Here is a 27,393-nt window from a genome sequence, read left to right on the forward strand (position 1 = left end):
AACAGTCACTAGATATTAAGTTTGTCTTTTAAATGCAACAAACCTCGTCAAATTTGCTGCAGTGGTTGCCGAGAAAAACGAATTCTCCTTTTACATGTATTTAGATAGGAGCACTCCAGCTAAAGCTTCCTCTTAAGGCTAAACCCCATGAGCGGGGTTCTCGTGCGCGACAGCGACGAGCGACGGCTTCGAGCGACGGATCGGGCTGTCGCTGAACAGCTCGCTCGGTCTTGTCGCGCGATCGCTCGGTTGTGCTAATCTAGTATTCTTCGCTCGTCGCCCGGAAGTGCTATGAGCGACTAGCCAATAGTAGGCAGCCGGAACGGGATGTACTTACATTGGTAACGTACTACCGGTTTGCGCACGTGCGTGCTTCTCAGTGTACAAACGGAACGAGCGGAACGAGCGAACTACCCTATTTTGATATGTAAACGAAAAAAAAACCTACTGCAAACCTTCACAAATACTTTATGCTGCTTGGTACAGCCAAACAAATCAACTTACATAATTATAGCAAGTGCCACGCCAGGTTTGCCGCTAACTCAATCCCCTAATATCGGCGACACCGGAGAGTCGTCGCGCGAAGCGGTTGCTCGCTTGGAGTTTGACTTCTGGGCAACGAGCGAACGCTGCAGCCACCTCCACCGCGGCGCTTGTCGCTGTCGCGCAAAAAATCGCCTGCATGGGGTTTATACTTTATACTTTACGAAAACACTAATCGCAGACATAGATAGGTGCAGACGGGCCGTGCTCGCACAGCTGGTCATCTCGTGCGCATCTTTGTAGATCACTACTAAACTTGGTACATATTCACACACAAAAAAGTAGTCACACTAGAACTGTTCGTACCATGTACGCCAGCCATCCGTGAAGTCGAGCACATTATTAACGAACGCTCCCGTTCAATGTTATACACTACTTAAAAACAAAGTTTTTTTCGTGAATTAGGTCATTGTTTCCTTGTAATTTACGGATTAATTGCAAGCGAGGCATGCTTCTTGTAATAACCGCACGTGATGCTCAGGTAACAGCGTGACTGTCGACGGTAACTTGGTTCCTTGCTGAGCGGTACCACGCCCCCCTTTCGAGTAAAGGCAGGGTGAATACTCTCAAGCAAAGGAAAGGTATTAGAAAAGGGGCAAAAGAATATACTGCTCTTTAGCACACCGGTTCCACCACAAGCTTCCACATTGGTCGTACACAGTGACATTTTACTGCGCTTGTCATTTGTAATTGCACGACAGAACGTTGGGGCTACGGTGCTCGTGGTCTCCTTAATTCCGCCACTTGTTCGCCGTTATGGGCCGTTTGACGGTCGTCGAGACACCGAATTTTTTTAACGTCAGAGAATGTTCTGAGTGACACCTAAATATTCGTGGGCCTCCTGATCCGTGAGACGCGCCTGTTCCCTTTACTCATCCATCACGTCTATCCCCGCGAAGTTGAACATCCGCTACCCCACCTATATGTATGTGGTGGAAAGTTCGAATAGGTGCGCGTTAAAATGTGCAGTCCCACACTAGGGCCTACGTCGTAATAAGATTATGCATTTGGCGAGGCAATACCCTTGAGTTTGAAATAAAGAAGTTCGAGAATAACAGTTACATTTTTCATTTACATGCTTTCTAGTAGGCCTTCGCGGTGACTCCAACGTGACAATGTGTTGCGTGCACTAAGTAGCAAAGCCCAATCCATGCGCTATATTATAGGATGAATTTATTTCTATGGTCACTCAAGGCAAACAGGCCCCCTTTCATTCCTCTACTTCGACTGATGCTATCGTCATTCTAAAGCCACGTTGAAGGCGCCTTAGCTATTATACGTCAAGTAAGCGAAAACGTACTACGCGGACTGTAGTATGAATATGGAACACGATGTTGGATACCAAGACCGTCAATGCGTGACAAAAACACTTGAGATTAAATTACCTCATCTTTATAATTGTTTTACAGTTCAGACAATTTTATCTATGCGTCATTCCACTAGCAAACGAACAAATGCGGCTATTTGAGTATTGCCCACCAGTCCACTCGGCAGTGTTTTCTACTGCGCCGACAGCAGACAAACAGAAAAAAGCAAGAAATAATAGTGAAAATTTAACGAACAATGTATGGTGCACGCGCTATCAGTCCACCAGTACCGCGGTCCTTATTTGCCAAGGTAAGAGGCAGACTTGTGGCCCGAAGAGTTACTCGCACATGGCAGCATGACTCCAAAGTGGTAAGCGTCCAAAGCGCAGTGACAACACCATTCACCGACTTCCGCATGTGGGACAAGGGAAGCACGATTTACGCCCGTTCTCATATTTGCACGGTCACGCACTCAACACAGAAAGCGTTCTGGGAAGGACGCATTTGGCGGCACGCGCAACGTGCACCGGTCAGTTGTGCTTCCGGTTGGACGGCACGTTTAGAACGACAAATGAGCGCAACAACTCGCCGTGGTTGCTCAGTGGCTATGATGTTGGGCTGCTGAGCACGAGGTCGCGGGATCGAATCCCGGCCATGGCGGCCACATTTCGAAGGGGGCGAAATGCGAAAACACCCGTGTACTTAGATTTAGATGCACGTTAAAGAACCCCAGGTGGTCAAAATTTCCGGAGTCTGCCACTACGGCTTGCTTCATCATCAGAAAGTGGTTCTTGCATGTAAAACTCGATAACTTAAATGGGCGCAACATTCCAGATCCTGCATGCAATGTTTTTTAAAGAAGAGAGAGCAGTACCGTCTGCAGATACACTCTATAAACAAAGAGAGTTCCGGGCACTCTCTTTGGGGGAGTAACTTCTTCTCCCATATTTCACTCTCTTTGCGAGAGTAGATCGACCCTCTTTGAGAGAGAGTAGGGCAACTCCTCCTGACAGAGCTTTGTTACTCCACCGCAACGGCGTGCTAGTACTCTTCCACAGAGTGCCAATACTCTCCTCAAAGGGGTAATAGTACTCCCGTGGATCGAGTGCTTCTACTCCTACAAACCGAGTACTTCTACTTCCCGAAGGCGAGTGTTTCTACTCCCCCAGAGTGCTTGTACTCCTTCAAAACAGAGTGCTAGTACTCTTCCCAATAGTGTGAAAGCACGATGTAGATCCATGGTCACGTTTGAAGGGATTCGCAATACTTATATTTGGGGAATATATTATTCCTTCATAAGCAGCTTCTGCACTTATGCTTGGTGAATGGGATGTAATCTATAGTCGCTGAGTTATTCACTTGAAATATTTTTTTTTAAAAGGTCAAAATCTTAATTGATCAGTCACAAAGCAAACTGAATAATTTGAGAAACATACTGACAAACACATAAAATTGAATTACAATGATGCCCATGAAATTTAGAACACAACTTGTAATGAAACATAAGTATATTCTGTAGTTTCATCATTATTACAATGTCTAAATATCTTTTCATTTCAATTGGTTCCTTCTTTTCAAAAATAAAGTATACAATTGAAAGTTAAACAAGGAACAAACGTGCAAACTCACAAAGTATTGACACTGTGATTGAAGAGAAATATACGCCACATTACTCGCCAGCAAACGAATTTCTGGCACAAAACACGTGCGCTTACATGGCAGAGGTTACCAGATGAGCTGCTATGCATGGGGCTCGTAATGTAGATAAATTGTGCAAAAACTTTTTTGTGTGCCATATCCTAAGACCGCAGCTCATTTGATAACATCCTGTACAGCATAAGCATGTTCCTGACTGAGAGTGCAGTGCATTTAGAAATGTGTTGTATATTCTCATGTAAAGCCGCAGGTCTAGCTCGTTTTGCTTATATTTTACATAAAGTTATTCGTGTATAGGCTGCACCCCATTGTTTCTAAGTGTGCCTTGTGGTTCTGCAGCAATATCCTGCCCAGTCTCAAACCAGTACAGAGGCGTATTATATTACGTATTCGGTTGGCCTCCTCACGAAAGTACTTTCCTGGTGCTGTTCGAAATAATCCGTTACACTTTCTCAGAAATAAATAAAAATTAATTTACAATAATAACTAGTGTGTAGCAAATGAGTATAAAACTGCAAGGAGCAGTGGCATTAAAATCTTATGCATCAGATTTCTGGTCATATATGGTAGCTTTTTATTGTCATTACGGTAAGAATGCTATACTTCCGAGGAGCAGCTTGCATAATTACAAGATCAATTTTTGTGAGTCACTGAATATGCAATCTAACGTAAGTACAGCATGGCTTCAGATGTGAACCAAAAATAAGATGGGATGAATATAGTGCATCAAAGGTGACACAAGCATAAGTCAGGCAGGGAAGTGCACGAAAAAGACAAACAAAGAAGCAAAACAAACTGAGAATGGCAGAATCCTGTTTCACATATCTCTTCCATGCACGTGGATTCTGCATGCGACTGCATATGTACAATGAACCAATACCTGAAACCAAAGCTTTTTTTCTACTGATGTGGTTAAGATGCACTAAAGTAAGAAAAATTATCGCACTTACCTAATCTTCGTCTCAAGACAAGTACATATGTGTCTAGGAAGATTAATACATCACCTCACTGTGAACTCTATCTTAAGTCCAGAAGAATTGTGTCTACAGAAGCCATGAAACTAAGGAGCTTTGGCTTAACAATATATGTTCACATCCGCCAATTGATGAACAAGTGTTCTACTCAAATGCTCTCAGTTCATCGCACTGAACGTATCCCTACCTCTACTAGCATACTTCGTTGGCACGTAGATTGAAGAAACCACAATTTTACAGTTTTAAAATAATTTTCAATTTCAAGTGACTCTCTGGAGTCTAAGACGTAAGGTGTGCACCACAGTGTACACAGTTAAAGGCCTTAATTGCTCCTTGCTTTCGCTTTGGGAGGCACAAGCAGTTGTAATTAACTGGTTACATGAGCATGCACGTAAACGATAATGACTTCTTAAACATTGGATTCTCTTCCCCCAATGCTTCCCCATTCTGGAACCTAAAAGCCATAATTCTAACATGAAGTGTAAAAATAGACAAAAAGGAAGACATGAAAACCTGCCTGCTTCATGTCAGCATTTACAATACAGAATCACAGTGGTTTCTATTTGAACACTTGCATTCACATGCTGTTAAATGTAAGCTATAAAAGCTGTTAAATATATTTAAGCACCTAACCAAGCATGGCTGTTGCTTTTGAGTGAACACAGGTACCGTGCTCATTGAAAGTATGTATCATGTCACTAAGCAAATATGCAATTTCATTGTACCACTATTTTTTATCACGTGAATATATCTGTTGAGAGGCAAGACAAAAGGCAGCCACTTCTCACAACTAATCAGCTTTTTTAAACACATTTCTAACTTTTCAATGGCACTTACTACTATGTGTTTGTTTCCAGAGAGTATACTTGATTTTGACGATCCCATCAGAGACATTACATAAATATACCATGTTAAGATGACTCCCTAGAGCATGTGAGAATTTTCTTCTTGGTGTGACATACTGTATTTTGATTTTGTTGACATTTAGTCAAATGGTACACCCAATATACCCACATTCTAGTTTTCTTGTCCAAATTGCACGGCAATGTATTTTGATTCATTGGCATGCGGTCCTCTGCACTACATGAAGTCGCACTGGGCTGGCGCTTTGGCATCCTTGTGTCCTTGCAGCTGCCTTCTTGCATTATATAAAGCGGGTTCCTGAAAAAATATCGTGTGCAAAAGTCAACACGAGCACATGGAGTAAACATCAAGACAGTCAAGGTAATGGCACTGAAAGAAAGTCTTAGCTCTTAGTCGTCCTACTGAAATGCATGCGAAACATCTAAATGACTCCAACAGTCAACTGCTAAACTAACTTCAATTTTTAGATTTAAACAAAAAAGAAATAACGGACAGTTCATCCTCGTTCGGCATCAATGCTAAAATACTCCTGCTAATCAATAGAATATTGGTCATTGTCAGATGTGATAGGTCTGTCATTAGTGTGTGTCGAAAACACCACTTGTGACACATCCTAAGCACGTGCCCATAGTGCCCCCGCACCATCTCTGCTCAAGCCATAATTTGAGGATCTGCAAACATGATGCTCAGAAGGGATGAAAATATGGTCCTGCAGTTCCATGGATATGACTGTACGTGCCTATAATAAAGGGCAACAAGGCTTGTTATAACAAGCTTACCCACATTTCAATAATAATAAGAAAGTTCACTGTGGCCTGCATCTAAGCTTACTAAAAGGCATGAACTTATTTTCATTTGTGAGGTGCGCAGTGGAGTTCATTTTGACAGACTCGACTACTGCTGCAGTTTGAAATCTAGCATTTTACATTGTTGAAGGCATGTAAAATTTGTTGTTATAGACCGCTGTTATTAGTTTATTTGACCAACTCTTTTTTTGTGTACTACAGACGACTGGTAACACGGAATTAAAGCAATGTTTTATTTTGATACTTTATTTCTCTACTAAAAATAATAAAGCGATAAACACATTTTGATCTGCCATGCAGTATCAAAATGCACACATTACGATTGTAACCCCCAGAGGAAGGGTGATTTAGCTGTTCATATGACATAACTCTGAAACGCCAACTCATAATAGCAAATGCACAGGCATGTCCAAAGCACTAAGCCTATGCAAAGCGCCCCTGCAATTGTAATTACACACAGCAGCCGTTATATTCGATGTCGATGCATAACTCGCTGCTTGAAAATTCACCGAGTTCGTAGACATAAGCACCCTTTCAGATTCGCACCGTGCTCCAAAACGGCAACAGGAGGCATAAAATCAGACATATAATTACACAATTTCAATACATGAGCAAAAACAGTTTAGTCTTAGGGCTAAACATCATGAGAGCGATTTAGTGCGCGACGGCGACGAGCGACGGCTTCGAGCGACAAAACGGGCCGTCGCTTGAACAGATCGCTCGGTTCTGGAAATCTAGAAATCGTTGCTCGTCTCCCGGGAGTGCTAAGAGCGACTAGCCAATAGCGCGAAGCCGGAACTGGATGTACATCGCTCAAATACTACCGATTGTCGCCCGGACCCAGCAAATGATTCAGTTTTTATACGTGAAAGGATAAGAACCTACTGCAAGACCTCCGGAAATATTTCATGCTACTTGTTACTGCATAATACATAAATTCAAATTACTAAAGCCCGCGTCACGCTAGTTTCGACGCGTGTTTGCAGCCCTCATACCGGCAACACCGGGGAGGCGTCGCTCATAATCGTCGCTCGGACGGAGTACGACTTGTAGGCGACGAGCGAACGTGACAGCCATCGCATCGCTTGTAGCTGTCGCGCGCAAGATCGCTTATATGGGGTTTATACTTTATTCAACATTAAGCATGGATTCCTCATGCGTTTTCAGTAAGTTCAAGATAACGCGCCCAACTAACCTCTTGAAGCATGCAGCTGAATGCCTGCGGCAAAGTTTCTACCTAGCACTGGTGCTGCACGTAACTTCAGCGGTCGCAGATTACCGATGGGCGAGACACCGTGAAGCGCGCGGCTTATTTAAAACGAAAGCATGCCGCCAGCAAAATGACGCCTTCTGTTACGTGACTACTCATTTCAACAGCGTTCCGTACACAGTAGACTGCCAAACTCAATAAATTCAAACACACAAAACGCACGCTAAGCAAGCACCGCATAGATTCGCAATCATGGGCTTGGTGAACAAACCATTTTGAACGTCCTCTCGCCTCGCGTCTTATTGAATATACCATGGTTCTGGCAGCGTTTGCGATCTTCAAAGCTCTTACGGATATAGCGGCAGGTGATAAAATCACATGGAGTTATCGTGACGACTGGCTTTTTCGTTTGGCATCGAGAGACACAGTGCGCGATGCCTAGTCCGTTATCAATCGCGTCGGCGAAGCGCCGCGACTTCCTGGCAATAGCATCACATACGCAGAAAGTGCACCTAAGTTAGAATTCACTTACCGTGGAGGATTTGTTGTCATATCCAACGAATGACGAACGACTGTCGTGTTTTCGAGGCGACGCGAGTTGGCTGACACTCGATCTCCCTTGGATGGCCTTCGCTACTGCTCGCTGGACGGATCACCTTTCTCCGTGGATGTGTTGTTCCGCGACGTCGAACGCCGGCGCGGTGGAGCAACTCCGAGGGAAAAAGTAGAGCGCTCGCTACGCGTTCCTTTGAACTGTGGCTGCATGTTCTCTTAGAAGCAAAATGGTGTGTTGTTTGCTCAGCGCGCGAGATTGATACATCGCCATGTTCGGGGCCAGCCTCCTACAGTTGAAGCAGAAGATTACGCTACGTTTTGTTCTCTATCGCCGCAAGAGTAGAACGGGCATTCTACTCTCTCTCTGAAGGGGAGAGTGAAAAGCACATTCCACACTCTCCTTAGTGACAGAGTAAACAATGCATTTCACTCCACTCGACATTTTCAGAGAGCAAAACAACGCTTTGAAGAGTAAATCGGCCGCTTCACTCCTGCGATACCCCCTCTAGTTTTTAGAGTGTACCCTATATATTATAGGAAACGCGCAAGCATTCTTGAAGAAAAAACGAGACAGTGCGTACAATTAAATTGACACAACACTAAGCTGTGCATAATGAACAATTTTTCTTATTTTATTTCGTGACTAAAAACAGATATCAGAGGCATACGAATAGAGACAATGACTACGACGAAGGGAGCAATAGCGGTACAAAGGGAAGTGACGACGGTTTCTAGCTGGCGTGTTACATGGCTGGCCTCCGCGACCTTCTCCTTCAAGCGCTCGAGGGTATGTTCATCTTGCTTGATTGTCAGCAGCAGCGCCTGAACGAGAAGGAACAGACGCATTTTGAAAGCACTGCACCCGACAATAGCGCCGTGCCCAATGACTTTTATGAATCACTACCATGTCTGATTTACTGCGATATGTAACCTCGAGGGTACAGTTCGCGAGCACTTTTATAACGGTCAGTCGTGTGCCACAGGGTCCTTGCATCTGTCCTTGGATCTTGTCTACTTGTAAATGATGTGTCCAAAGTCATATAGACCTCGCCATCCCTGCTTTATGCTGACAAGGTAAAGATATCCATAGGCTTCAGTCTACAAAATTAGAACTATATACAGTTCTGCTTTTGTAGACTGAAGTATATAAAACGTCTATAAGCAAATGTCTATAGACTACCTACAGACATTTGTCTATAGACATTCTATCACTTCAGTCTACAAAACCATAATTATATATTCATATACTTTTTTCTATAACATTCTGCAGACATTTGTCAACAAACATGAATTTCCATTAATCTATAGACAGTCTATAGACACCTACATTTTATAGACACGTCTACAAAGAGTGCATAAGGCCATAAGTCCATAGCTATCTGCTATGTACAAGTTAGTTTTCATTTTTGTTTGCATGTGGTAGCAAAACTTTTGAAATGTATTTATGCATGTGCAGCTGTTGCTTTTCATCTGCACTTATGCATTAACGTTAGTAGATTAATAATGTTCATGAACCAGCTGTGCTCTCATATATGTTGCATCAACATACAGAATTGAAGTGCTGAATCATGCAGTGCAAAAAAGAAAACAAATGCACCGGCAATGAATTACCTGTCCTTATTGCACGATATAATAGATGAATTTCTTAAAATAATTGTCTTATGCTATTATGAAAAGAGTCTAAATATTTACACTACTTCCCCTTGGCAAGCATGCTCGCCAGGCTGGCCTTGACCTTCGTGTCATTAGACCCAAAGGTGATGAGGTGTATGCTGCAAATACGTAGATGAAGCAATATGAGGCAAAAATAACAAGTATGTATTCTTTGTATGTTCATTAAGCAGCTTAATATATTTTCTCAAACCATCTAAGTCAATACTTAATGCGGCTTAGCTATGACTAATGGGCGCTTGTCAATGCAAGTCAGTACAATTATACAATGTTATATTTTAAGGTATGGTGAACAATTAAACAGTCACAACTGCTGCTCATGCCAGCAGCAGTGTTTTCCCTTTGATGACAACTTCACATATAATGCATTAATGTACATATCCAAAATTATCTCTATATTTATTGCTGAAACGTTACCAAGTTGTACTGTCTGTTTATTTTTTTGGCTGGTAGTTAAATATGCCCACGCACAGGGATATGCTGAGAAGACGTGACTGGATTATTCACAGTATCATTCGAAAGATTGTATTTTTTTGCTCAATACACATTTAAATGTCTTTCTCATACTCTTAAATGAATGGGTCATTGGCCATAACTTCAACAGAAGGCAGATGGATTAATTGGATTGATATGGTCACTTAGTTTCTTACAAGTAATGAGGCCTCTTAGGTATATTACATGAGCACCCGAAATACCACGCGATGACTTTGTGTCATGGGACGACAGATATGCACCTCCTAGGAAACAAAACTGATACTATAGTTGGAATAAAATGCTATCACCGTCAATAATTTAAGGTGCTCTGAAAGGTGAAAAACTTTTGTAGGGTTTCGAGGTTCAGGACTTTTAGTTAACGGGAAAAAAAAACAAATTGAGTAAGAAATGCCATGTCAGTATGCTTGACTTTCATTCTTTTTTTCAATAAATGGCACCAATTTTCCTCAACTTTTTATGAGGGGAAATGTTTTAAAAATATCTTTAACAGAGAGATTTTCTAGAAACTTTGTATGACTTATAACAAGACAGCATACCTCTGTGGTCATTTTAAAATTCCCCGATCTTTTGCTGTTTTCATGAAAATTTTCTGGCAATCAATTACATCCGTATCTTAAGTGCAACAAAAAAATATTGTGGTTTAATGCTTGCCAAGTACTGCCAGTCCATAATAATTAGACAAAACGAAGAACGCGTCAGCCACTTGACATACAGTATTGGATTCAACTGAATTGTATCCCTTGTTTAATAAAGCTGACAAGGGCTTGGGCAAGTTCGTAATTGATGGCCACACGAGTAGAGCACGGAAGACAAGGACACAGGGACACACACGTAAAGCAAATGCAACACTGTGAGGGAAAACTATTCAATGAGTTATTTTTAGGGTTCAATAGTAGTTTTCTATATAACTTGCTCTCATCCCTTATGCCTCTAGTTTACTTTTTTTACCTCTGACTAAAGGCTGCATGGCAATATGAATCAGTACCCTTATAATGTTTCGTTATGTTACAGTATGATTAGCAGTTAGACCACCGTAATGGTCGCCGGTGCCAGCAACGATCCGTTTCATTTCAAGACAGGTTCATGTGACACACAGTGTACTCGTAAAAATTTTTAAAAATGCGAGAATCCCAAACGATTCCTATAATAATAATAGCTGAAACAAAGATACCCGGCTGGACTGTGCACACTTTTCAGGTGATAATGCAATATGCCTGTGCCGAACGAAAATGCTCAGCATAGTGACTGCAGTTTTGAGCAATCCCTTTAAGAATTGCAATTTATTTCCGCTTAGAAGAGTCTGCAATGTGTCTTTTCTCATACTTCGAGATGAATACATTTGCCACACTTTCAGTAGAACGCACATGGATGAGGGCGTATTGATAAAGCTACTTATCAACTAAAACATGTTGCGATCTCTTAGGTGTGTTGATAAGGGTAGACCAAATGCAATGTGCACTAAATTATTTGAATAATCTGTGCGTTATCTACTAAGAAAAGACCACCAAATGGATAATCTGGCTCTTCGTTTTGTACAGCGCATATAATATACAGTCTGTCCAAGACGGCGTCACTACATGCAACAGTGATGTAAACAGGAACACTTCTTACGCACGACAAGGGCTTCATACCATGCACGATTGGCACAACGCGAATCTGCGCCAGCAGCTGCCTAGTGATTAACAGCACGTAAACTACATAACGCCGAAGCATCGAAAGGTGCTTAACGCTTTTCAAATAGCCCGAAAGATAACTTCTGCTGCTAGACTGTTTATAAAAGAAAGAAAATAAATCTTCAAACCACCGTCGAACGCAATGCCTTCAGTTTGAAACGTGTAAAGGTGCTTCCCGGAGCGACTAATTTATCGTTCTCTAATTTTTTCGCCTAAGTTGTGAAGCTGCCAGTGACTGAGCTTCTCCCAGCTTTCATGCTCTAAAAGTGTTTGTGGTTGCACATATTTAGATAGGGTGAATCTAGATATTTTTTCAAGTCTCGTGTTTTGCATGCGGCAACTTCCCAAAATTATTTAGATTGGTTGCCAGGAACCTAAAAGTACTGCTACTTTTAAACTATACGAAAACGGCAGCGCACACACTGCTGATGCATGGCCCGCAAACACGGCCTTTCATACGAGTACGCTAGCAGTTGTTGAACTATACGTCTCTGTGTGAAAATTCTTCATGCTAACACAATTTCGAGATATATACGTAAAGCACGTCACGAAAATTTCACTGCACATGCGACGCAGCATTCATCGTGGCCGAATCGAGCGCCACAAAATCAGATCTACCGCACTGGCTGCTGAGCACACACAATCCGATTAGTGGCAGCTCAGTATCAAGTTAAAACATGGTGTACTTCCTTCGTTACGCACATCAACTATGACGCTAAAATCAACAAGCGTCAGCGATCGCTTGCCGTAAAACATTCCGTATTGGCCTCGAGCTCCACCACTGGAAAAGCTGGCGCCACCGTCGGTGTGACGTGCTATTAGGGATCACGTGGACATAGCGGCCGCGTCGGCTGCTTCGGGAGCGCCGGAGCAAGCTGAAAACGAGAGTTCAAATTCCGTCGTACGCTGCGGTCCTCATTTAGTGGCGAGATTTTCTCGCTTCGCGTGTCTCCTTTACAACGCTTGAAAGCACTAAAATAGGTAGTGGCTGCCTTTAAAGGCGCGCAACATGGTAGGCTACTGCTCGGTGCCGCAGTGCCGGACGTACGCAACGGAGCCCGGTGTCAGCCTTATTCACACGTAGCCGCAGGACAAGAAGCTGCGTGAAGCTTGGCTCGCGAAACATAAAACCGGCAAACAGCCATCGGCTACAACTCGGGTATGCAGCAAGCACAGACGCGAGGAAGATTTCTGCTACGGCGCCGGGTCTGCATGTTCCGAAAACGCGCACTGAGACGCTCGCCCGAGTCCGCTGCCCGTCTGATGTCATGACGGTTTGGTCTATAAATTTGTCCATGCTATAGATACTGGCAAGTTCACTGGAATGGAAAGGGAGCGGTAAGAAGCACATTAAAAAAAAGCATGGCATATGGTCATGTTTGTGTTATGAATTAATGCACTGGATTACAAAAAAGAAGCAGCGGGAAATCGCACGCTGAGGACACCGATAAACATACAGTGGGATGCAACTCGAGGAATGATACTGAAACGTCCAAGAATTTAGAAGAAAAAAGAAAGATTGAATCGTCGCAACGGCACATCACAGTCCCCATAGGCGTCGAAGACTCTACAATGAAATTATTTTGGAACACAGCTCTGATAGCGTCCACGCAACAATGGTTGCTTGTATACTGTCAAATGCTCATATTCTGCGGCCTAAAGCTCATGGCACGGTGCGAAAACGCGCACGCAGCGAAAGCGAAGCAGTGTGCGGACAAGCATGCAGACGCGCAGTCGGTCGCTGCGAATCTGTGCGATCGCTGCATTGAGGCTTAATTCTATTACGCTCCATTTAGTTATACAAACACTATAAGAACATATTTCACATAGTTTGTTCTCAGCGTTTGCCTACCTTTCACGCAAGAAGCCGGTTCGGAGACTCCATCGCGGCGACCACGCGCAGTGGCGTTGCGTTCACTGTACGTGTTCTGTGAAGAGATAGCGTCTGTAAACGATTCTGTGCTTTCAGTTTGCCCAAGAGTATTGTTTAGACAGTGAAAAACGTCTCTCGTTACGAAAGTACTTACAGAAATGTCCGGGAGAGCTCGCGCATGGTGATTTCAGTGAGCGCTGACAGGAAAACCTATGAGAAGCGCGCCGCGTGATCCGTCATACTACGCCAGCGAGGCGCTTCCGATAGATGGCGACTCTGTAACTCCTCGCCGCGAATAGTAGAAGGGAGGACAAGAGCGCGTTATCAAATCGTGAAAATGAGAAACCGATACTATGCCCGTGTCGGCCACGCTACATGGAGCCGGTTCGCGCTACGAAATGCGCTTACCTAATCATGAGCTATTCACGCAAAACATCTTTGCTAAAGCTTACCGTTCATTGTAGTTGACGTGTGATGCCACAAAGAAGACACGCATAACAGACACCAACGTTCAGGCACAGACCGCACACCGCTACAACCGTTTACCTGCCCGGCGCGCTCGTTGAGAATTGAAATTGACGCGGACAGATGGCGCTCATTGCGCAGGTGCAGGTAGAGTCACTGGAAAAAATTTCAGAGTACCGCAAAGGTCGGTATTTGACTGGCAACACTGAGCGGCCACCGCCATATACCTTCCAAGCCGACTGCGTCGCGGGAAGGCCGCCGTGTTGGAAGAGCTTGATATTCGGTGACACATCGGGCTGAGTGTTTACTGAAGTACAAATACTTTGTGCCCGGAGATAATGGTTGCTAAGAACGAAAATAAAATGTTATTTTGTGCGAAGTAATGCAGCCGGTGGTTGTTTTGCACGCCGATCGTGTTTACTGCTGGAACTGTGCTACGATTGTGGGCAGCAGCTTGGCGCTGCTATCAGGAGCTTATGCACGCGTTTTTTTTTCCCCTTCCACGGAGCGAGCTACGAAGGAAACATTTCGTCACTTCCAGCCGGAATGAGGCAAGCTTGTGCTTTTGGGCATGAACATCGTGGACCGCCGTCGGCTTCTATTGAATGTTTCCAATCAGGACGAAACTAACACCTGACAGTGTCACAGGCACATGCGTTCATTGTATAATTTCACAAGCTAAATCGGATACATTTAATTTAGTTTGCAAACGGATACCGCGCGTTCTCGATTCTGCCGGGCGACTTCGTCCGCCGTATACGCACGACACACTGCGACAGCCGTGTGCGCACCGGTGTTTGCGCCGTGATCGTAACATGATCTGTGCACAGCAGGCGTAAAAACCAACTTCGATGACCATTTTGCGCACTAAATCTTGGGGAAGGCCAATATGAGCCATTTGCGGGATTGCAGCAACGTATATGTACTTCTGTACACTGATAATGCGCGAGCGTTTGCTACATTGTGATTTATGAGCGCGGCTGTCTAGTGCGTTCATGAGCGGCTACTCTTCTCATCTTATTTATGACTGTTTTGTTAGACTGCCAAGATTTGCTGCCTGTGTAAGAAAAAAAAAGCAGGAACGCCAGTTGGTGACGCAGCACTTTTTTCTTCTAAGTTACATAGGTGATGTATAAAATTATTGTGCTTTTAGAGCGGTTTATGTAACATTCATAGTGACACAGTGAAACTAAAGCTACTGGGTATTCTGTTGTATTGTATTTCTTATTATGGGGCATCAAGCACAACATTATTTGGTTATGCACCGTAGCATTTCAACATAAAACATAATATGTATGCTGACTTCAGTTCATTGCATGTGCTCGGCTTACAAGCTCAAAATTTGAAGCATGTGTTGTTAATATCACCTGGCCATTGATTTCAAGCTCGAATTGCGTATGTATAAATGAGTAAAGGATAAGTGGAAGAAAGGAAGTATCATGGGCCTCGTATTGATCATGTTTTTATTGACTGCGATCGTCACGATCTGCGAAAAACAAGTGCCATATGGGTCCAGTGACTCGAGGCGAGAGCGCGCTCACGTGCGCGGAGAAATCATGCGAGTACCTGGTGCACGTGAGGACGCGGAATTCTCGCGCGACAAGTGTGCCTTCGCGTGCCACGAGCACGGAATAACCGCGTGTGTTGAGCAAGAAACGCTTACCCGTGTGGCCGCGTCAAACGTGCAAGACGCGAACGATCCCTGCAATGAACTCCTATTTTCGCAGCATCGCTAACACCGCGTGCACTTCGCTTAAATATCTTCTAAAACAGTGCCGAAAAGCACAAGCAAGGTGTACTTATACCTCGCACACGCGGGAGTTTTTTGTAGGCTTGAAGTTCTCCCGGCCGATTCTGTGTAGCTACGCAGAAAGACGCCCTCGGTCATTTTTCCTGGTCGGAATCTAGAAAAAAATATTTCCAGACTCAGTTCGGTTGCTGCATCCGAAGGCGCAGCAGCCAGGCATGATTTGCAGTCAAACGCGAGCGCGACAATCGGAACATCAAAAAACGTAGGGAACCTGCGCTGCCTACGCTCTAACATTGGCTCTAACTCAGCCGGCCCGCCCGGCGCTTGGAAGGTATATGGCACTCCAAAGTCACGTGGTACGGTTGGGCCAATGAACGCGTCGGCGGCGCGGGGAAAACGAATGCGGTACTCTGAAATTTTTCCCTGTGGTTCTAAGGTGCAGGAGCTCCGCGCGCTAGGGCGAGCACGCTCGGAGAAGTCTGTGCGACTTTTTTTTGTCGCTTTCTTTCTCTCTTTGCGCGCCATGCGGGGCGGAGCGGGTTGCTTTTCTTTTCCATTCTTCATAATTTTTTTCATGAACGAAGGAAATGCGCTGGTAGGTTGTAATGGAAACGCTGTGGGCTATGGTATGAGACTGGAAAGCACACATGGATGAATGAGTCGTTTGTTAAAGCCGTAACAGGGCCCTTCTGCGCTTGCATTATCGCCAGCGACGATGACTAATACAGCGCGTTTGTAGCATATCTTTCAGCGTATCGCCAAATGTGATGCCCGCACGTATGTTAGTGCAATTTCTCCGTTCTGATGATAGGTCAAAGCAATCAGTACAGCAATAAGTTACTCATATGCATCGCCGCACAGGCATAGCGCCTGTGCTCGGTGGGCTCAGAGAGTTTTGCACATATTTTAAGTGAATGAGTCACTTTGATGAGTTTCTAGTGCAGGATATCAGTCAACGAAAAACCGCCCGATTTAGTGATGCAGCCGAGATATGAAGACAATGTAATAATTATCTGAGAATCGGACGACACACAACGCGCACACCACATGCGCGACATCGTTTCATCGCACACTCTCAAAGTCCGCGTTGTCAGCTACAAACATTATGAGTCTCTGTGCTGTTAGCTTGATGCCTGTTTGGAATCCGCTTGTAGTTAAATTTGGCGTTCATACCATCTATTATCACAATTGGATCGGCGTTTTGCTTTCTTTATTCTACTGCCTCAAAAGTCGTGCTATGACAACTGTGAAGACTATCTTGGTATTGCCCAGAGCGACTACGTAGATCATCTCATGTGGCCAAAAAAATTGGGGGGTTTTACGTGCCAAAACCACTTTCTGATTATGAGGCACGCCGTAGCGGAGGAATCCAGAAATTTCGACCACCTGGGGTTCTTTAACGTGCACCTAAATCTAAGTACACGGGTGTTTTCGCATTTCGCCCGCGTCGAAATACGGCCGCCGTGGCCGGGATTTGATCCCGCGACCTCGTGCATGCAGCCCAACACCATAGCCACTGAGAAACCACGGCGGGTATATCATGTGGTCGACAAATGCGGAGGCATACATTATATGTTTACTAAAGTCTAGAAATAGGGTCTACAGCAATCTCAGTAGTATACAACTTGAGTGGCTTATATCAAGGGCAGCTCCGTATTATCCACCGGTACCTTCGCTTGGTTACAGCGTACAGCCCAGATTAACGATTTTTGTCTATTGCCAATATATAGACGGCATCTAAACCTGAAGCAACAAAAATTATACAGTATCGGCTGTTTTCTACTTCATCTCAAGCCTCACCACAATCGGTATACGGGCTGCTCGCACAAGTTACCATGACCTTTGGTGACGTCCCACCCTATGGCCTTCACCGGCGGTGATATAGGAAATCGTAGAAAATATTTCGAATTGCATAGAAGTAAACGGCGTGTTTAGCTTAATTTGAACGAGACTTTAACATATGCAAATGCTACGGAGCTGCAGAGAACCAAGGTAATGTTGTTTGTCGTCGCTTGAAGATGCTCAGATTATTTTTTTTTGCATTCCCCTGATTCAAGATTTAGTGCTAATTTATTTCTCAGGTACTTTAATTAGATGAAAATTCTCAATAATAACATTGTAGAGCAAAAGTAGAAACTCCCGATACAGCTTTTTGTTGCTAACACGCGCTCCGTAGATGTGTTTTTGCGAGCGTGAAAAAGCCCCCGATTACACGCAATCTGACTCGAGCGGCCGGTCGCTCAGCAATATATATATATATATATATATTGACACGTGTAATCTGACACATGTACTTCTTTATCTTTATCGGGCGACCACTTCTCACCACCTAACAAATGTTATCGCACAGCGCAGGACGCACCTGCATGTAAAAGAAGTTTCTGGAATGTTATCGATGGTTCCATCCGGTGTCTTTCCCCGCAACTTGTGTAATCTGATTGCATGTATGCGCGACGCGAATAGTCTAGAACTTTGTGGAAGACACGCGGGTCCCAGCGGTTGCTCTGGAACATTCGATGACTGATCTATAAAAGCCGACGCGCTTGACCCGCTGATCAGATTTTCGACGATCGCCGACTGTGTTCGCCGCCATCGTTGTGCTTTAAGTGTAGCCTGTCTTTGTGGGCACAGGTTCACCCAATAAAAGCTAGTTTTGTCTTGCCCGGTACTGCTACTGTGTTCGTTACCGTCACTACCACGTCACAATATATATATATATATATATATATATATATATATATATATATAAATGTATGTATAAATATATATATGTATGTATATATATATTTATGTGTGTGCATGTGCGTGTTAGTGAAGAACTACGTAGAGTGGGAATAGACAAGAAGAAATAGAGACAGTATCGACTTTCGTCTATAGAAAGTCTATAGACAAATAATAGAAAAAAATAGAGTCTGTATTGACTTTCGTCTATAGGTGTCTGTTGTGGGGAAGTAGACATAAAAGAAACAAACACCATATCGACTTTTTTCTATAGACCGTCTATAGGCTGCGAATAGACAAAAAAAGAACAGAAATGTTATCGACTTTCGTCTATCGAAAGTATATAGACAAATATTAGAAAAAAATAAATTGAGGCTGTATCTACGGGTAGTCTATAGAGGGGAGGTAGACAAAAAAGAAACAAACATCATATCGACTTTTTTCTATATACCGCCTATAGATTGCGAATAGACAAAAGGAATAGATATCTTATCGACCTTAGTCGATAGAAGGTCTATAGACAAATATTAGACAAAAATAAATAGAGACTATCGACTTTCGTCTATATGTAGTCTATACAGGGGAAGAGACCAAAAAGAAACGAACACCTTATCGAATTTTTTCTATAGACCGTCTATATACTGCGAATAGACAAAAAGAAATAGAAACTTTATCGACTTTCGTCTATAGACAAGAAAAGTCCGAATCTATAGAAAGGCAAGGTCGTCTATAAAAATCTATAGACTTTCTATAGACAGCTTAAAATCATTTTGTTAGGGTAGAGGCACACACCAGATAAAATTTAACGACATAGGGTTCTACGCCATGTACTGAAATATAAGTGCATTACGGGTTTTTAAGTTCTCTCCTATCGAAATTGGGCAGCCGTATCCAAGACCACATCCACGAGGTAGAGCTTATCAGCGCAACTCTATAGCCACAACGGTAGGTCTCATGTATTTCACACATTTGAAATCGATTTTTATACTTTTCTCCTACCTCATCATTGTTCTTTGGTTTGAGTTACCTGTTCGATAGTTAATGTAAACTGTGTACGATGCCACTGTTTATAATATTGCTGATCAGCTTATCAAAAAATAGAAAGAAAAAAAGGTGCGCAACCTGTATCTCTTGAGTATCGCAGGTGTCCTTCTAATAGAGGTGACACCGCAGTTATATAAACAAACATCTATAAGCGCCTTAAAATCATTGTGTGTTTTGGCGCGTTTATTGCGTTGTCTGTCACTTTCCATGCATGCATGGTTTGGTCTACGGCGCGGATATACACCATGGAAATTGTGTATAACGCTGTCCACATCTCGTTCGAATCTCGGTGTTTGGAAGTGACTAGCGAAGGCCGATTCTTTGAAGTGGGTAGTTAATACAAAACGGGACGTGTTCTAGAAACTATTATACTTCTGAAATCTTTGCCACCGTATTTCCTAGCTTTAACTGAACGTAATGTGTGTCTATAGTTCCGGAGAGCTGTATTGCAGTAGGCGTGTACCTTTCTTTTTAATGATGGTGTCCTGCACCATCCGTACCTCTATTCGTTGTAAGTTCACGATGTGCTTTAGTGTGAACAGGATGTGAATTTACGTTATTATGCCACGGGCGTACGTAAAACGCGTGATCCTGTGGTGCCCGCTGATATCATTTGGTTTGGCAAAATCGGTTGCATTTATTATTGCGTCTGGGATACTTTAAAGCAGACTCTAAAACACTCATTTCTCTAAACAGGCAGAGAAGCATTCGGGAAATATATTGCATTTGTCGACATACTACAGCGTAGAGCATAATATTACAACTTCTTTACAGTAAACAATCGCTGAAGTGAGAAGTCTCGTGTTGCTACAACAGATTCACAAAACTTCTCAAACAAATGCCACAAGCGGTTGTAAAATTTTCAGGGTACCCAATGAGTCGCATTAGTAAAGCCATTTGTCTTGTAGATAGAGGAGAGCTAGAACACAAATTAAAGTAGACCAATCATCACTTATTGAGGTGAGATCAACGAAGAAATCTCGTTTACAAGTGTATAACCGTTTAAGGGAAATAATTAGCGTTGAAATGTTAAAGGACATTGCATCTGGGACGTTTTCCTAACGCTTTTGCGTTCTTTGCTATTGGATGTGCTATGGCTGTTAAAGGCAGTGGTTATTCTACGCGCCCTAAGTGAGAGAACAACGACGCCTTTTCGACCGCGGCCTCCCTCGCCTCTAGGGTAATGATCACGGGCGCAGTAGGAATGCCGCCCTAAACGACTCTTGTCGTGACAATGGTGACCTCTAGCGAATGTGGCGCAGTCATCGCAGAAGAAGCCCCCTGTAAACTAAACTGCGCAACGTTGTTTCCAAACAATGATGTTAGCAATGAAAGGGAAATTTGCGAACTGGCTATTTTCGAAAGCATTCTGATCACGGGGCTAGTTGGGGTACGTTCATGATTGTGTTGTGTTTAGTGTTAGACTGACAGAAGAACTAATGGACGAACATAAAGGAACAAAGGAACTACCGGCTCATCTTGCACTATAAGGTGATGTGGAGGGGTCGAAATATATATATGACAAGTTGTGGACATGTGACATGTACCATTCTAAGACTGAAGTAATAATTAATAGCCTGGCAACACAAAATGGCTTCATGATGGATAGTCAGCAATTAAAAGATCACCGGTGCATTGTAGCAAAATGTACATTTCACACTGCAAGGTGTATCGCATAGAATGCTTTTGTTGGGAACATTGGAAGGAGGAATTGTCGAATTCGCTACATTTCAAGCTAATGATATACCTTTCGGGAAGCTGAAGCTGCCAACGGCAAACACTTGTGTGGTAAGCGAGGTTGAAAATATCTAGGAATTCAGCAACTGCACTCCAATATTATGCTGATGCACATTAAAATTTGTTGCAAGTTTCTTAATGATCTTTGTAAATACAGTAAGTGTCCGACTCATACTTGGCGCACACATAAAAACAAGCCTCTCCGTGTTTATTAGGGAATTTACAGCGCTTATTTTTTACATTTTCACAACGTTTTCGAATTTGTGGTTGAGCATTTATAGTACCTTGTTCTCTTTTTAGTTTTCACCCAGGCACGAAGTTGTGTACATAGTAATTCTCAGTCTTATTAGTGAATTTTATCTCTTTCTGCCTTGCGTATATTTGTGCGCAGCATTGTTCTTTGTTTTCTTTTTCAAGATTATTTCCAGTTTTGCCGGCTTCAAACATGATTTACGGTTCTATTATGTAAACGTTTGAAATAATAAGAGAAATTTTAAGAGTGATGACTTGTAACCCTGCACCAAACATATATGCATAATGCCAGATGTTATCAATTTTACCAAGCGGTTAGCTTCGTGCTAAAACGCCGAGAAGACTTCTTTTACTAATAATAAAATGGCCGCGACCGGAATAGCTAAAATGATTTGATTGTGGAGTTTATGGATGTACCGACCTTAGACCTGTGAACAACAGGGTACGAGCGCGCGGCCAGAGATAACATGCGCGCCTTGCATTTAACCGAAGGCACCTGAGCAGCGGTGCGTATTGTCGCTGATAACGTCAGCGCGCCAGTAGAAAGCCCGGATGGTAACTCTGGTTACGCTCTTGCGCATTGTCCTTAGTAGATCTGAGGTCTGTATACAGAAGGGATTGATAACGCTAGGCCGAAGCATTAGGTTGTGTGAGCATTAGGATTAAAATTAGGGGACCATTTTCTTACTCTACGTTAAGTGTAACTCTCGCACACAGCTATTATAGCTTATATATTATTTATTTTATCGCGCGCGTGCCGGCATCTTACTTTCTCAGATTGCAACGACATTGATGTTTAAGGCAACATACATGTCGTTCAAGCGTTACTGCAAACGTGTTAGCGGTGCCGGTATGCCAAAGTATTTACCCTAAAGTGACTTTGTCTGCTCAATAACGTCAGCAAGCGCTACCGAAACATCCTCAGACAGGGCCGGAATCGACTGTCACGCACCATGCACGTCTCTACGCGGCATTCTGCTTCCCGCATGAATCAGAGCGCCAGTGTCTAGATTACGTGTCGTGAGAACTTTGCAACCGTTTTGTGAGCTGCATTGAAGCTATTGGGTATCCGTGCTACGCAGCGACTTAATGTACCGCGAAAGAAAGCAGCAGCGCACAAATTCACCGGAAAGGGCCTTCAGTCACGTCGCGTTGTTTTTCTTTGTTCCGCAAAGCGAGCGAGCATTCGGTTCGAGCAACCGTGACCCTTGCTTTGAAAGAAACCGTGCCTAAAGTGAAGAAATCGCGAGTGAAGACGAAATCCCTGGCGAGAGAGGGAAAAAGACACGATGTGTGTCGAGGACCAGTGATAGTCACGTGACCACGTGTGAGGCCAGCGGCGTCACCCGCATAGGTCCGAGGTGGTGAGTAGGCGAACAATATAAAAGCACTTCTCTGGCGAGCTTCCGGACATCCAAACTTCTTGCTTTCCTGTGCAGCATACCGACTCCGAGCCGCACACGTTTTCTTGGTGCTCAGGAAAATCGGATTTGTCAGCAATGGAGACCTTCGGCAAGGTACGGTTCCGTATCATTTACCATACGCGCCATATTTTCTAAGTATGAGCAGTACTATTACCAGTACAATTAGTATAAACTTTTGCAAGTGGTTACGAGGAAGATTGATCACCAAAAATATTTCGACCATAATAATGCTCACTGTTGTCAGAAAAGATACAGCAGCTGTGTAGTTGCCAGCTGTGCATTATCTATTAGGTTTGGGTTTATTGCGTAAGCGCTGCTTTTCTTGCAATGACACTGGACTCATAGGCGTGCCCAACTTATCGACAATCTTCCCTGCGCCCGAAATTGAATGTGCGTGTAGTATTATTTGTAACATACTAGTGTAACATAGCACTGGTCATTGGTTTGAGAGATGGAAGTGTCAGAACTATGGACTTTTCTGAAGACGCGATTGGAAAAGCACCGAAGCGAAGCAACGCACGATGCACTTCCCTTTATATGAAGTTTTGCACAAGAAGAATGGGTCTTATTTACGCGAAAATCACATGTTGCGAAAAAAAAAAAACGAATGAATCAATAACAGTACGTGTTCGTAATATTCTATTTTTGGCAGAAAAGCTCCGACAACAAAGGAAACCAGCTGGCAAAGATAGTATTGCACATGTTCGTTAAATGTGCTGCATGAATAACATGGCAGGCATAACAAGCAGCTGTCGTTTAAGATGTTTCGACGTCGCGCACTGTTGAGCCTAATTTCTGTGCAAAATGCAGCTCGTCATCGCCTGCGCCTTCGCTGTTGCGGCAGCGGGCGGCCGCTTTGGTGCCCACCACGCCCTGCAGAGAGGCGGCTTCCGCGGAGGACCTCTGGTTGCCGCAGCGGCGACACCAGGCTTTGCAGCCGCCGACGGTTCGGGCGTAAGACCGCAAATATCATCTTGCCGATTGGCGCCGATTGTAAACTGTAGCGTCGCTCTTCTCGCTTCCTGCTTGCTGTGGCAACGACATAACTCTATCCGGTTTTTTTCTCATTTCGGGTGCATCATTTTGTGGGTGCCGCCACTCTGATGTCGGCTTCGATGGTGCGGGCATCTTTTACGTTCGGGCTCTGCGAGTCCAAAGTAGCAGCCAGTGCATCGCATAACCTGCTTATCAGGCGACCGATACGGTGGAGACCCAGCTTTTGTTTTCCTGTTGTCTTTCCTTGTTTTGACAACTTCTTGGACGATCTCCTGTCAATAATATGCTAACTCTGGCCATCTTCCCCGAAAAAGCGCCGCAAAAGAGTCATGGAAAAAGAAAATGCTTAATAAACGAGCCACTCTGGAAAATTGTAAACGTTGACCGCCTGCAAGCAATAAATTTTGTGCACTCACAGTTTGTAGGGCATACTACGACACAGCAGTATGACATTCTTATTCATCGCACTGTGATCGATAAACCTACCAAGCGCTCCCCCCCCTCCTCACACACACAGACAAAATTATTTTCCTTTAATGTATCGCTGCTCAGCATGCATCGACACTCGTATGGCGTGCGCGATAATTGTTCGGTGACTAACGGCAGTACGAAAAATGAGATATGTTACTTAAACAACAGTCACACGTGCTACGGATCCTTCAGGTGGCGTTTTAAAGAACACCAGGCAATGTGCTTTAAGCTCATTTATCGTAGTGAGCATCGCAGGGCTGTCGTGGGAACATTCTTTTATTTTCGCGCAATTTGTTAGGACTTCATAAATAATTGTCGCATTTCGTTATCCCACGATTTCACTCATTGCTCCTATATGTTATACAATGTTCGCTGCAAGATTTTGACTTACTGATTACGACTTCTGTAGTTAGTGGCTGGACCCGTGTTTATTCTTGTGAAACATGCAGCTTAAATTGACGGCACAGTTTTTCTCGGCCTCCCACACTCGTCGTGTAGCGAACCCACAGTACAGTCTCCAGCAGAGCGCTTGCCGCTTCATTTCACTGCTGATGAAGCAGTTGCCGCCGCTGCATTGTAGCCTTATCTATAAATTGAATACATGGACGATGCACTTCGGATTACAAGGCATCAGCTAATCGTGGGAAAGAGTTTGTGGGTGCACTTATCGAGCCCTTCTCGAGCACTTATGGAAGTAATGGCTCACTCACATCTGAGATCTGAAGAGTAAAGAGTATTGAAGATACGATAATCTGGAAAGTGACCTAAAGCCATTCCATCACTGTAAATGAATAATCCTGTTTTAAAGTTTTCCCCTGTACTAAAGTACACGCAGTGCCCATGCTCATTATTGAGTGCACAAGATTGAGGCACAGCCATATTGCGCTGTGCGTAAAGCTTAGGTGATTCCCATGAAGGATGACATCGAAGCAAAATGCGGCACCCACGACCAAGTTTTTTGTAGAGGAACCGCAAATACAAGTACATATGAACGCAGCCGAATTCCCAACGAGCACTTGCAAAATAACGTGCTTTTCACTTCCTCGAGTTCTCATGTTATATCCAGCGTTTATAGCCCCCTTCTAACACACCAATTTGGGAAAATAATTCTGTTGTATTCCACATGGCGAAGCAATTTCTTAGGGTTCTTTTCTAGGTAACCTTGCGCGGGGTTGTATTTCCACTGCGCGACCCCTCATATGAACCTTTTCTCACCCGCGTTCCATTTCAGCCTCCCCAGCCGTACAGTTTCTCCTACGACAACACCGACGAGTTCGGAACTCAACTTTTCCACAACGAGCAGGGTGATGGCAGCAACGCCAAGACCGGTTCGTACGGTTATCGGGATGCCAATGGCCTCTTCCGCACCGTGTCGTACGTGGCTGACGAAAACGGCTACCGTGCCACCGTGGACACCAACGAGCCCGGCACCGCCCCTGGGAACAGCGCCGACGCCGTCTTCAATGCCAACCCCGTCGCCAACCCAGTGGCCGCAGCTGCCTCTGCACCTGTCCCTTCAGGCTTCGTAAGGCCTGGCTTCGGTGGGGCTGGCCGCTTTGGAGCAAAGGGCGCATCGTGGTCTGGCTGACCGCTATAGTCTTCATCAGTCAGCCAGTGGCACTTCCAGAACTGCCAGAATGGGATTATTAAAACGAGCACTAGGTGAAGACACAGGACGTTTTGACATCGTAGAGCCCCAAAGCTACTGCCCGCCACGAGTAATGGTCCTTCTGTGATGCGCCCAAACTGTTCCAGACGAAGATAGAATTGAGAGAGTTTCGCTACAGGATAAGAGTTATTGTCTTTCATGCTCGTTGTACCAGTAATTGTATTGGGCACTTACGGAGGCCTGAACGGAGGAAATAAAATTGCTGGCGAACGATAAGCTACAACGATTCATTGTGGGTTACTGTATAACTCAACTACGCCGGGGTGACGTGCGGTATTTGAAATGAAACTGCATTTCTTTAACAGCCGAAGCAGAACTGGCATGATCAAAAGAGCTCTGCAACTATTTTCTTTTTTATTCTAGCAGAAAATTTCGTTTTGAAATGCACTGCTTTCTCTGAGAATCTTAACGCTAAACGGACGCGCTCAATTTTGTGAGCACAATATTCCTGACTATCATTTCGCACGTTATTTTACAAAATATGTTTTATTAGTGACTTTTCATGGAACACTGCCAGTGTGTTCTTTCTACCAGCAAACAAACCATCGTTGAAAGGGCCCCTAAACAACTCTGAGGTCCACGGGGTGCTACCGGTTTCTCTATCAGATCCACACCCCTCACCACGGGTGCTTCTTCCTCCTCATCGCGTACTTCAGTCAAACACTACGTCTACGCGGATTGTCATGGCGGTGTTCTATTTGTGTGTGTGTGTGTTCTTTTGGGGGGGGGGGGGGATTGGGTTGTTTGAAAACACGAATAGCTTCCGCTCAGCACGACCGCACTATTTTCTTCCCTAGACGCTGGGGCGGCTGCACGAGCAGCGCTAAATACACTGCACGAGGTGAAATTTGCTGATTGCGGAAGACAGGCAACCGAGACAATAAAGAAAAGTGCGCGCGCGACCACATGCCGCTCACAGGCTAGCACCCCACGGATGGGAACTGATGCGCTTCGTATATGGACCCATGGGCAACGTTTACTCTGGAGATAGCGCGTGCGTGACACTTTGGCTTGACGACGTCAGAAAAAGGGACCCCAAGAGGCCGGAGAGAAACACGCGTTTGTTTTTGAAATTATGATCGGTGGTTTAGCGAACCTTGAAAGATTGAGAAGCCGAAGTGTTGTCGAAGTACTGTCGTCAGAGACGCATTCACTGCATTGTTAACAAAGTTAACGCGCAATTGCAGTAAACCGTCCGTCCCGTATTGCATTGCCCTTTCCAGGTTTTTTTTTTTTT

General features: G+C 44.1%; 1 protein-coding gene across 1 annotated transcript; it reads left to right on the forward strand.

Annotated features, from left to right (window-relative positions):
• Positions 1 to 23,045: 23,045 nt before the first annotated feature.
• Positions 23,046 to 26,372, forward strand: LOC126540768 (uncharacterized). Its single transcript, XM_050187613.3, has 3 exons — positions 23,046 to 23,113; positions 23,831 to 23,974; positions 25,719 to 26,372. The coding sequence occupies exons 1-3, from the start codon at positions 23,096 to 23,098 to the stop codon at positions 26,073 to 26,075; spliced, it is 519 nt and encodes a 172-aa protein (XP_050043570.1). The 5' UTR covers positions 23,046 to 23,095; the 3' UTR covers positions 26,076 to 26,372.
• The last annotated feature ends 1,021 nt before the right edge of the window (positions 26,373 to 27,393 follow it).

Source organism: Dermacentor andersoni, chromosome 2 (genome assembly GCF_023375885.2).
Source record: "Dermacentor andersoni chromosome 2, qqDerAnde1_hic_scaffold, whole genome shotgun sequence".
Classification (NCBI taxonomy): Eukaryota; Metazoa; Arthropoda; class Arachnida; order Ixodida; family Ixodidae; genus Dermacentor; species Dermacentor andersoni.

Bases quoted from the DNA above. Each gene is read 5' to 3' on its own strand.
- LOC126540768 (XM_050187613.3), top strand. The intron at 23,975-25,718 runs GTAAGACCGCAA...GTTCCATTTCAG, and splicing joins CAGCCGCCGACGGTTCGGGC to CCTCCCCAGCCGTACAGTTT.